The following is a 13,099-nucleotide window of genomic DNA, read 5'->3' as shown; positions in this document are numbered from 1 at the left end:
ATTTTAAGTGCATCTGTGTGTGTGTGTGTGTGTGTGTGTTTGTGGTAAGAACACTTAACATGAGACATCTCCTCCTCACAAACTTGTTAAGTACAGATAGAGTACAGTATTGTTATCTACAAGCACAGTATTGTGCAGCTGATCTCTAGAGTTTTTGATATTGCATAACTGAAATTGTATATGCGTTGATTAACAACTTCCCATTTCCTCCTCTCCACCCAGCCCCTGGCTATCGCTCTTCTATTCTTTGCTTCTATGAGTTTGACTATTCTAGATACCTCATAAAGTGGAACCATGCGGTATTCGTCCTATGACTAGCTTATTTCACTTAGCATAATGCCTCATTCATATTGTTCCATATTATAGGATTTCCCTCTTTTTTAAGGCTAATGATATGCCATTGTATGTGTATGGCACATTTTTTAATCCATTTATTCATTGATTGTGATTTAGGTTATTTCCACACCTTGGATACATGAATAGTGCTACAGTGAACATAAGAGTGCTAATATCTCTTCAAGATTCTATTTTCAATTCTTAAAATTAAATACCTAGAAATGTGCTGTATTATAGGATAGTTCTATTTTCAATTTTTTTTAGAAAAAAAAATTTTTTTTTTTTAAAGATTTTATTTATTTATTTGACAGAGAAAGACACAGCGAGAGAGGGAACACAAATGGGGAGTGGGAGAGGGAGAAGCAGACTCCCTGCCGAGCAGGGAGCCCGATGCGGGACTCGATCCCAGGACTCCAGGATCATGACCTGAGCCGAAGGCAGTCGCTTAACCATCTGAGCCACCCAGGCGCCCCCCAATTTTTTTTTTTAAGATTTTATTTATTTATTTGACAGAGAGAGAGATCACAAGTAGGCAGACAGGCAGGCAGAGGGAGAGGGAGAAGCAGGCTCCCTGCTGAGGACAGAGCCCGATGTGGGGCTCGATCCCAGGACCCTGGGATCATGACCTGAGCCGAAGGCAGATGCTTAACCATCTGAGCCACCCAGGTGTCCCTAGAAAAAAATTTTTTTTAAAGATTATTTATTTGGGAGAGAGAGAGAAAGAGATCACGAGCGGGGGGTGGGGGGGGAAGGGTAGAGGGAGAAGCAGACTCCCCGCTGAGCAGGGAGTCTGATGCAGGACTCTATCCCAGGACCCTGGATCATGACTTGAGCCAAAGGCAGATGCTTAACCAAACTCACCCAGGCGCCCTGTTTTCAATTTTTTTGAGGAACCTTCATACTGTTTTCCATAGTGGCTGCACAATTTTGCATACGCATCAACTGTGTGAAAGAGTTCCCTTTCTTCCACATCTTCATTAAGGCCTGATGCCTGTTTTTTGATAATAGCCCTCCTAATGGGTGTGAGATAACATTATCATTTTGGTTTTTGATTTGTATTTCACTGATAATTAGTGACATTGAGCATATCTATTAGCTATTTGCATATCTTCATTGGATAAATACCTGTTCAAGTCCTTTGCCCATTTTTTAATAAAGTTGTCTTTTCCCAGAGTATTATGAATTCTTTATATATAGTTTGGATATTAACCTCTTATACCTCTTATCAGATAAATGGCCTACAAATATTTTCTCCTATTCTATACATTGCCTTTTTACTCTGTTGATTGTTTCCTTTGCTGTGCAGAAGCTTTTTAATTTGATGCAATCTTATTTGTCTATGTATCTGATAAGGGATAATATCATCAAGAAGGTAAGAGATAATGAGTGTTGGAGAGGATGTAATGGGAAGGGAGTAAACACTTCTGCTCTGTTGGTGTGAATTTAAATTGTGCAGCCACTATGGAAAAGAGTATGGAGGCTCCTCATAAAATTAAAAATAGAACTATCATATGATCTAGCAATTCCATTTCTAGGTATATATCCAAAAGAAATGAAAACAGAATATCAAAGAGATATTTGCACTTCCATGTTTATTAACAGCATTACTCACCATAGCCAAGATGTGGAAACAACTAAGTGTCTGTCAACAAATGAATGCATAAAGATGGGATATATATATATATCTCACGTACACATAAACACGATGGAATATTCTGCTATAAGAAAGAAGGAAATCCTGCCATTTGTGTCAACATAGATGGATGTTGAGGGCCTTGTGCTAAGTGAAATAAGTCAGGCAGAAAAAGATAAAATACTATATCATGTCACTTATATGTGCAAACTAAAAAAGCCAAACTAGCAGAAACAGACTTGAATGATGGTTACCAGGGTGTGGGGGTGGGAAATAGGGAGCTATTGGTCAAAGAGTACACACTTGGAATTAGAAGATGAATGGGGGTGCCTGGGTAGCTCTGTTGGTTAAGTGTCTTACACTTGATTGGCTCAGGTCTTGATCTCAGGGTCCTGAGTTCAAGCCCTGCTTTGAGCTTGACGCTGGGTGTGGAGCTTACTTAGAAAAGAAAAAAGAAGATGAATGAGTTTGGGGGATCTAATGCACAGTGAAGTGATTATAGTTAACAATTTGTTTTATGTACTTGAAAGTTGCTAGGGGAGTAGATCTTAAATATTCTTACTGCTAAAATTAAATGGGAATTTTGTGAAATAATGGTTTTAGCTAACACTGCAGTGGTAATCACATTGTAATATATGTGTATCCAATCAACAGGTGTACACCTTCAACTTATACAATGTTAGAAGTCAATTATATCTTAATAAATCTGGAAAAAAAGCAACAGGGGAGTCCTTGGTAGAGATTCTAACTACAATAAAAAGGGTAAAGTTCTTAAGTCCAGTTAGGTTCTCATTATCCATTACCTGGAATATTACCTGGAACCACTTTAAACCTGCCTTACCTGCTTTTGGGGGAGATGGTGGGTAGTGGGGAATTTATGCTGAGAGAACAAGAAATGACAAAGGGTTTGAGAGTAAGATTTTAGCCCCAAACTCCCAAATTCTGAGTAGTTGATCTAGAGCTTGTAATAATTTATGCATTCTCTGACTCAGATTTGATGGTAGCTTTTGCTCTGCTGAACCTGCTTTATGAGGCACTTGATAATGTGTTGAAGAGAGGTTTGCTGAGCTATTTGTCCTTGCCTATTTTTCCCTTCCACCAGCAAGTCAGTTCCGTTAGGGTGGAGATAGCATTGGTACTCTAGTATCCATTGAAGGGATTTGAATTTATAGCATTGTTTTTAAGAAAACTGTATTTTAAGCTCCAAGTAACTAAGGTATAAGCAAAGCTCTGAGAAACTATAGTCAGGTAAATTGATTATTACTTGAAAGTATTACCATCTTTAGCTGTTTAAAACAAATATCTCTTGGGGATTCTTGAGTGAATTATCCATTGTTTTTGTGCTTAAAAATTTTTTGAAATTGTACAGTGAACTACTAACCTCATTACTACTGAATGTTAAATTGTTTGGGACTTTTCTCTCCAAAGGCCCAAACTAAAGAATTCCTGGGCCCAGTCAAAATAATGACCGTGAATGCAGTCCTCTAAAATAAAAGAAATGGTAATACTGTAATTTGCAGTAGAGCTCTGTAATCTTTAATTTAATAAAACATAACCCAAATAAAATGTTGGCTAGTTGGAATCATAGAGCATATTGCCTTTTCATCCTGGCTTCTTTCATTTAGCAATATGCATTTAAGGTTTCCCCATGTCTTTTCATGACTGGATAGCTCATTTTTTTATACTGCTGAATAATATTTCATTGTACGGATATACCACAGTTTGTTTATCCATTCACCTCTTGAAGGACATCATGATTGCTTCCAGTCTTTGGTGATTCTATAAACATTTGTTTGCAGGTTTTGCATGCATATAAGATTTTAACTCAGTTGGGTAAATACCTAGGAGTGTGATTGGTGGATTGTAGTGTAAGGCTATGTTTAATTTTGTAAGAAATTGCCAATTTTATCAGGTTTTTGGATTTCAGCCATTCTAATAGGTATGTAGAAGTATGTCCTTGTTGCTTTAATTTACAATTGCCTAATGGAATATTACATTTACCATCTTTACATGTGGTTATTTGCTATCTATATATTCTTTGGGTAAGGTATTTGTTCAGATCTTTTGCCCATTTTTTAAATTGGGTTGTTTTCTTATTTCTGAGTTTTAAGAGTTCTTAGTATATTTTGCATACCAGACCTTTATCAGATATGAGTTTTGCAAAGATTTTCTCAGTCTTTTACTTTTCTTAATAGTGTCTTTTGCAGAACTGAGGTTTTTAATTTTAAGAATGTCCAATTTATTAGTTTTTTTCATGGGTCATGCTTCTGATTTTCTATCTAAAAACTCATCAAATAAGGTCATCTAGGTTTTCTCCTTATGTTTTAGAAGTTTTATAGTCCGCATTTTAAATTTAGGTCTAAGATCCATTTTTATTTAATTTTTCTTGGAAAAGTGTAAGGTCTAGTCTAGGTTCATCTTTTGTGGATGATTGTCCAAGTCTTCCAGCCCATTTCTTTTTTTTTTTTTTTTTTTAAAGATTTTATTTATTTATTTGACAGAGAGACACAGCGAGAGAAGGAACACAAGCAGGGGGAGTGGGAGAGGGAGAAGAAGGCTTCCCGCAGAGCCCGATGCGGGGCTCGATCCCAGGACCCTGAGATCATGACCTGAGCCGAAGGCAGACGCTTAACGACTGAGCCACCCAGGCGCCCCGTCCAGCCCATTTCTTGAGAAGACTATCATTTCTCCATTGAATTACCTTTGCTCCTTTGTCAAAAGTTTAGTTGCTTGTAATTGTGTGGCTTTGTTTCTGGGCTTTCTGTTTTATTGCAGTGTTTAATTTGTCTATTATTTTTCCAATACTGTGCTGTCTTGATTACTGCAGCTTTTTGGTAAGTCTTAAAGTCAGCTAGTGTCTAGCTTTTTTAGAGTTTTCTTTTTGTCTTTGGTTTCAAGCAGTTTTTACCATGATATGCCTCAGTGTGGTCAAGTTTTTGTTTGTTTTAATTTATCCCTTGTTGGGGATTTGTAATATTTTATGAATCAGTGTTTTATTTCTTCTGTAAATGTTGGGAACTTCTCAGATATAAGCTCTTTAAATATAGCTTTTATTTCATTCCTTCATCCCTTTCTGACATATACAGTATAATATATTAGACCTTTATATTATATGTTCTGTATCTATTATGTTCTTTTACATATTTGTCATCTCTTTATCATTTTATAGTTTTTTCTAAATGTTTTCTTCTGACCTATCTTCCAATTTATCATTTCTTTGGTTGGTTGTGTTTAACTTGCTTTAAATCCATCTTTGACTTCTCAGTAGTGATTATTGTAATATTTAGTTACACATTTCACTTTCTATCATGGCTTCCAATACTCTCCTGGAATTTTCAATATTAAATGTTATTTCCTTGCACATATCAAAAGGAAAGTCTATGTCTGATGATGCCAAACATGTTTTTGAGTAGTTTGCAAGCAAAGATTGGTTTTTACATTTTTAAAGTGTTTAAAAAAATAGAAGAAGAATCTACAACAGAGATTGTATGTGGCCCACAGAGCATAACACATTTACTGTCTTTTTACTTAAAAATCTACTGACCCATGAAGTAGATTCTATATGGATCTGTTTCTATTGTCATAGTGATAATGTCTTATCTCCTGTATCTGGTTAGTTTTGATGTGGTGTTGGATATTGTACATGAACAATTACAGAGTTAATTTGGGACTGTGTTGATGTTAATTTCTTCCAGAGAAGATTAAAAGTTGCTTCTGGTGGGCAAATAAAGACACTATCTTGAATCACCCACATTCAATGAGAGAATGAGCGAATTCAAAGGTGATCTTTAGTCTCTCTGAGGGCTGCTTAATTTCTGGTTCTCTCATATTACAGCCCAAACCAAAGCTTGGGGACTTAGCAGAGATCACATTCTTGGTGTGCCCTGAGTAAGGAGTCCATCGAAATCTCTCAACTGCCTCTATTAGAATCTGCTTCTATTGGAATTGGCAGATGCTTCTGGGATAAAAGCAACTTAAAATGTCACGCTCATCACTGTAGATTTTCATCTCTTCTCTGGTTTTAACTTCCTAATACTTTTTTGCTTTGTTAGTAATCTGTGGCTTTTGTACAGGTTTTGAAATATTTTTTCTAGCTATTCTAGTTCTTAATGATAAGGTTGGCTCAAATTATTTTGATTGTCATTATTGGAAATAAATTCCACTCTTTTATTTACTTATGAATAGTGAAGTGTTTTTGACTTTTTTTCATGTTTGCTTTTTTAATATTTTTATTTCAGATAGCTTCATTATTTCCCATGTATGTTGTGGGGTACATTGAGCCAAACAAATTTCAGAAGATCATTTATATGAACATGGTAACATTTTTAATATTCATAAGTTAAATATTAAAACAAGATTTCAGGATTTATAAAACAGAACTGACTCTTTTTTGGGGTACCTCCTTGCAAGTAGTATTTAATTAATATGTATGATGTTGATATTATCCAGAAGGAAAGATTACATTATTATATATCTATATCTATAATATTCAGATCTATAATAGTCAGATGTTTTATGTTCTGTGAAACTTTTAAAAATTTTAATGTTTTATTTATTATTGTCACTACTTTTGAAATTGCCTTTTCTCCCCAAGACCTGAGACTTTTAGCACTTTGCATTAATGTGACACTGTATATTTTATGCTTTTGAATTTTTTAAATCTTGGTTTCCAAACACATACATAGACTTTAGATAAAATAAAACAAAGCTTTGTTAGTGATGGAAATCATCAAGTAGTCCAACAGAAGTAAGATTAGAAAATTAATACTTATGACTAAGTCTTTCTTATTATTATTGAATCAATAGAAACAATAGTGCTTTTTTTTCTGTTTTCTTTATATCAAGTATCAGAGAAATAAGATTAAATTCTGCTGTATATAATTTATGGTGTTGAAAAACTTCGAACTTCTATTATCATTTGGCCAGGATCTATTTATTAATCTTATTTATACATATGAAGTTTATATTAGAAATGATTATGCCTGTAGACAAAGTATGCATTATGCTATATATCTAATAACAATAAAACATGTTTCCTTTCTTCAATTTGCAGGTTTCAGTTCTCCTTTGTTTTGTGTTGATGTTTGGAAATCCAATGTATTTATCTTCTTATTATTCTTCATCTTTGTTAATGACTTTGGTAAGTGTTTGCTAAGCTCATGAAGATTTTTTTTTTTTACCTCTCAAATAGTAGGTTTACACATGTAATATAAGTTTAGGAGAATAAATAGTGCCCTTCCCTGATAATTGCTCACGTGAAAAACTTTTCCCCAAATAATGCTTTTTTTTCTCTCTTATCCTTGAAAAATGAATACAATACAAAGTTTATCTCTTTAAAGTAATGTCCAGGTAAATATTTTAAAAAACAATCATAAGGTAATAAGACTTACTTTAAAACTATGCCATAATTAATAATAAAAATTATTTATTTCCTTCTACATCACTTCAGTATACTAAATAGTTATTGAAATGACATTACCATTTTCCAAAACATTTTTGGAACGTCTCTGAAATGCTTTCACAGACTGTAGCACATTTTTTGAATATCTTCATTGGTGGCAAATCTTCATCTTTCAAGGGTGGATTTAATTTTTGGAAATGACCAAAGTCTTGTGAACAAGGTGGGTGATTAGATCTTGGGTGATCTAGATCTTGATCAAAATATGGTATGACAATAATTAGATTGATTTTCTTGGCCATAACTAAATTATCTCTGAAGGCAGTTTGGAAAGAGGAGTTTCAAACTGTTCTGAGCAATGGCAACATGATTAGAATAATGTATAGTCTCCTCATGTGACTTACTTCCATGGGATAACACTTATTTGGATATGTATTTGGAATGGTGGCTCAGTAAAATTGTTTTATTACTTTATAGTCACACTTTTTTTTTTTTTTTTTTAATTTTTATTTAATTTTTTTTTAAATTTATTCATGAAAGTCAGAGAGAGAGAGAGAGGTAGAGGCAGAGGGAGAGAAGCAGGCTCCCCGCCTAGCAGGGAGCCCGATGCGGGACTCGATCCCAGGACCCTGGGATCATGACCTGAGCCGAAGGCAGACGCTCAACCGTCTGAGCCACCCAGGCGCCCCTATAGTCACACTTCTAATATTCATGAGCCAGAACATGGAGTGTTTTTCTCCACTGGAATGTTTCTGGGATATTCTCTTTCCACTATGATCAGAGATGATATGAACCACAGTAATACCAAAATATGGCACTTTTTCATGTATGGTTCATTGATTGACTCTTGAGATTATCCCTATATTTTAACATTTTTCTCCCCAAACCTTTTTTTCTTTGGCCTCATAGTAAGTAATCCCTCCTTTTTCTTTTTCCCCAAAAACATTTTCAACATTTTATCAAACTTTGTTAGCATTACAAAGTAGAGGACTTACAATCATCTACCTCTTTTTATGAAAACATTTTATTTTGAAATATAGCACACATATAGAAAACTGCATAAAACAAATGTTTTCTATACTTAGTACCCTATTACTAGTAGGTACTGATAAATGAATTGTTATTTGACATACATTCTTAAACTACTGTCAAGTCAAAATTAGAACTTTCTAACCATTCTAGAAGCCCTCTATGTGCCCTGCCCCAATTATAAATCCCCTGCACTGGTATAAAACATAAATAACTATCTAGACTATGGTAATTTCTCCTAGCTTTCCTTTATAGTTTCCTCAGTTAAGTTTCTATTTTTATCTATAGATTTCCCATATATCTTCCTGGTGTTATTTCCAAGAAATTTATTTTTTAAGAATTCAGGTCATTGAACATGTGAGGGTTCTGTGTTCTAGATTTTGCTCTTTGAATCCTCATGGTGTAGCTTTATGTCTTCCTTTGCCTTCTTTATTTATAATACAATTGATCTTTGAACAGTACAGGGAGGGGTTAGGGACATTACACTCCCATGCTGTTGAAAATCCACTTATAATTTTTGATTCCCCTAAAACGTCTGATAACTAACATTGACAGAAGCCTTGTTGATAACACAAAAAATTGATTAACAGTGTATTTTGCATATTATATGTATTATGTACTGTATTCTTAAAGTAAGCGCTAGAGGAAAGAGAATGTTATTAAGGAAATCATAAGAAAGAGAAAATACATTTACAGTACTGTATTTATAAAAAAAATCCATGTATAAGTTATCTATGCAATTCAAACCCATGTTGTTCAAGGGTCAACTGTATATTAATAATTGGACCTAAAACTTATACAGGTTTGATCCCTTTGGCAAGTCTATAGTATTGTTCTTTCATCAGGAGGCACATAATATCTGGTGCCTCTCTTTTTATGATGGCAGCCATCAGTGCTTAATGCCAGATCCATTCATTAAATAGGAATTACAAAATGGTGATATATCAATCCTTCACTTACAATTCATATAGGAAAATAAAGTACATGTCTAAATAAAGAAGTTGGGAGGGGGTAGAAAAATATTTGAAGAAATGATGGCCAAAAATTTTCCAAATTTGATGAAAATTATTAACCAAGATATGAAGACTTTTATTGAATTCCAGTACAGGAAACTGAGAGAAAGCTATAATAAAGCACATTATGATCAAATTGCTCAAAATTAGTGACAAAGAGAAAATCCTAAGAACAGCCAGAGAAATAAGACATATTAAATATTGAACAGAGGGTAAGGTAAGAATTTTTCATAAGAAAAAAATTGAAGCAATAATACAGTCAAGCAACATCTTTATAAAATAGGGGTGCCTGGGTGGCTCAGTTGTTAAGCGTCTGCCTTTGACTCAGGTCATGATCCCAGGGTCCTGGGATCGAGCCCCACATCAGGCTCCCTGCTCAGTGGGAAGCTGCTTCTCCCTCTCCCACTCCCCCTACTTGTGTTCCCTCTCTCACTGTGTCTCTCTCTGTCAAATAAATAAATGAAATCTTAAAAAAAAAAAAAAAATAGGGTGCGTCTACAATTCTATACCCAGCAAACATATCTTTCAAAAATGAAGGCAAAATAAAGACTTTATGACCAGCAGATTTTCATTAAAATAAATGTTAAAGGAGGTCCTTCAGCTGGGAGGAATAAAAAATTAGATGTCATTCTGGTTCTACACAAGTGAAGGGCACTGAAAATGAAAGCTAAAGGTAAATATGTAAGGTTTTCCTGCCATTTTTAACAACTTGGATGGCCCTTGAGGGCATAATGCTATGTAAAATAAGAAAGACAAATACTGTCTTTCCATTTGTGTCTTTAGTTTCTTTCAGCAGTGTTTTGTAGTTCATTGTATTAAGTCTTTCACCTCTTCAGCTAAGTTTATTCTTAATACTTTATTCTTTTTGAGGCTATTCTAAATGGGAGTGTTAATTTCCTTTTCAGAGTGTTGATTGTTAGTGTGTAGAAATGCAGCATATTTTTGTATGTTGATTTTGTATCCTGTTACTTTACAGAATTTTTTAATTCTGTGTGTGTGTAATCTTTAGTGTTTTTACATAGAAGATCACATTATCTGCAAACAGATAATTTTACATCTTCCTTTACAGTTTTTATGCCTTTTATTTTTTTTTCTTGCTTAATTGCTGTAGCTAGGACTTCCAGTGCTATATTGAATAGAAATCATGAAAGTTGGCATCCTTGCCTTGTTCCTCATCTTAGAGTAAAAGCTTACACTTTTCCACCATTTAGTATGATGTTAACTGTGGGATTTTCAAATATGACCCTTATTATATGTTAAGGTAATTTCCCTCTATTCCTAGTTTGTTGAGAGTTTTTATCATGATAGGATGTTGAATTTTATCAAATGCTTTCCTGCTTCTATTGAGATGGTCTTGTGATTTTTAATTCCTCATTCTGTTAATGTAGCATGTTACATTAATTGATTTGCGTATGTTGAACCATCCTAGTTGCAAGATAAATTTCACTTAATCATGGTGTATGATCCTTTTAATGTGTGCTGTTAAATCTGGTTTGCTTGTATTTTGTTAAGAATTTTTACATTTATGTTCATCAGGGATATTAGTCTGTAGGTTAGTTTTCTTGTAGTATCCTTGTCTGGCTTTGGTATCAGGGTCATGCTGGCCTCATGAAATATGTTTGGAAATGTTCTCTCCTCCTAAGTTTTTTGGAACACTTTGAGAAGGGGCGACATTAATTTTTCTTTAAATGTCTGGTAGAGTTCACCAGCAAAGCCATCTGGTCCTGGTCCTCTCTTTGTTGGGAGTTTTTTTGATGATTTGTTCAATCTCCTTACTAGTTACAGGTATGGTCAGAGTATCTGTTTCTTTATGATTCTGTCTTGGTAGGTTGTATGCTTCTAGGAATGTGTCTCTTTCTTCTATGTAATCCAGTTTTTAGCATCTAGTTGTTCATAAAAGTCTCTTATAATCTATTTTGTTTGGGTTTAGTTGTTTCAGATGGGAGAGTATGTGTGGTTCCTGTTATATTAACTTGACCAGAAGCAGAAATTCCATTCTGATTGATTTTAATAATTTATTTTTGGGGTGAAATATTATATTTCTAAGAATAAGAAATATACAAAAAGTTATATTTTGAAAATGTCACTCCCTCCCATTTCTTCTTACTCCATTCTCTCTACTTCTTTTTACCTTGGTCCTACCTTTCTTTTAAGATATCTCATTGGTTTTCTGGTTTGCCCATTTAGTTGTTCTTTTTTTTTCACTAATAAATATTGCATATTTTTAAAATTATATCTCCTCTTATTTACATGAAAGGTAGCATACTATAGGTAGTTTTCTGCACTTTGGTTTTTCTTTTTTTTTTTAAGATTTTTTATTTATTTATTTGACAGAGAGAGAGAGCACAAGCAGGTGGAGTAGCAGGTAGAGGGAGAAGGAGAAGCAGGCTCCCCACTGAGCAAGGAGCCCAAGGTGGGGCTTGATCCCAGGACCCTGGGATCATGACCTGAGCCGAAGGCAGTTGCTTAACCAACTGAGCCACCCAGGCGGCCCTGTACTTTGGTTTATCAGCCTATTGTAGATATCTTGTATAACAACCTATCCTGGATATCATTCTATATAATTTCATAGAGATCTTCTTCATTCTTTTTATAGTTTCATAATACTGCCCTGTGCATTTTCCATAGGTAATTCAACTACTGTCCAATGTCTGGGCATCTAGGTTGTTTCTATATTTTGTATTTACAGTGTTGCTGTGTATAATCTGGTACATTTATATTTTCCTGTTGCTGGAATTTCAGGAATCCTGGCTCACCTTGAACTAACTAGATGTTGCAAAATTCCACTCAAAATCTAAGTAATACACAGACCTAAGATTTCAGTTTCTCATAGGAAGCTTTTTTTTTTTTTTTTTTTACCCCAAACTTGAGAACAAACAAATACCTTATCACCTTATCACCTTGTAGCAATGGTAGGAGGAGTATTCCTAGTAATTGAGTGTCTGTCAGTTTGGGCTGCTATAGTAAAAATACCATAGACTGGATAGCTTACACAGAAATTTATTTTTCACAGTTCTAGAGGCTGGGAAGTCCATGATCAGGGTGCCAGCCAATTCAGTTCTTGGTGAGGGCTCTTTTCTTGATTTGCAGACAGATGCCTTCACTATATCCTTACATAGTGGAGAGAGAGACAGCTCTCCCATATCTCTTCTTATAATAGCACAAGTCCCATGAGGGCTCCACCCTCATGGTTTAATTACCTCCCAAAGGTTTCACCTTCCCATATGTCACATTGAAGATTAGAGTTTCAACACATATGTTTGGTGGGGAACATAAACATTTAGTTGATAGCACTGAAGGGTATGGTTTGAGAGGACCCCAGCTTTATGCCTGTCTCAAGTCCACTTTCTTACCTTCCATAGTCCCAAGCCCTTTTCTACTTTTGATGCAAGCCCATAGTTAAAACTTTATTCTGCAGTTCTCCTTTAAGACTGCCCTAGATTCTCTCTTAATTGTTTCAGTTTTTTAAAGTCATCTGCTTTTCTCTGGCACCTGGAAAATTCATTTTCTTATAAGTTCACTTAGGCATATTTTAAACATTTTTAAATATTTTATTTAGGAATTCAGAGAGGAAGGGTTTTCATGTTAATTTAGACCACTAATTTTGCTGGGTGACTTACATATACCCTTGCATGTACACACCTCCCACATACCATCTACACCCTCAGAGGAGTGGCCTGCACTAGACAT

General features: G+C 34.7%; 1 protein-coding gene across 1 annotated transcript in view; it reads left to right on the top strand.

Annotated features, from left to right (window-relative positions):
- DPY19L2 (dpy-19 like 2) overlaps positions 1-13,099 on the top strand; it is a 91,476-nt gene that overhangs the window by 38,726 nt on the left and 39,651 nt on the right. Inside the window, exons 10-11 of the mRNA XM_021699335.1 lie at positions 6,208-6,285; positions 7,023-7,109. Coding sequence (XP_021555010.1) covers positions 6,208-6,285; positions 7,023-7,109 — 165 coding nt within the window. The remainder of the gene's footprint in view (positions 1-6,207; positions 6,286-7,022; positions 7,110-13,099) is intronic.

Source organism: Neomonachus schauinslandi, chromosome 12 (assembly GCF_002201575.2).
Source record: "Neomonachus schauinslandi chromosome 12, ASM220157v2, whole genome shotgun sequence".
Classification (NCBI taxonomy): domain Eukaryota; kingdom Metazoa; phylum Chordata; class Mammalia; order Carnivora; family Phocidae; genus Neomonachus; species Neomonachus schauinslandi.
Note: the sequence above shows the minus strand (reverse complement) of the source record. Positions and strands in the feature narration are given on the sequence as shown.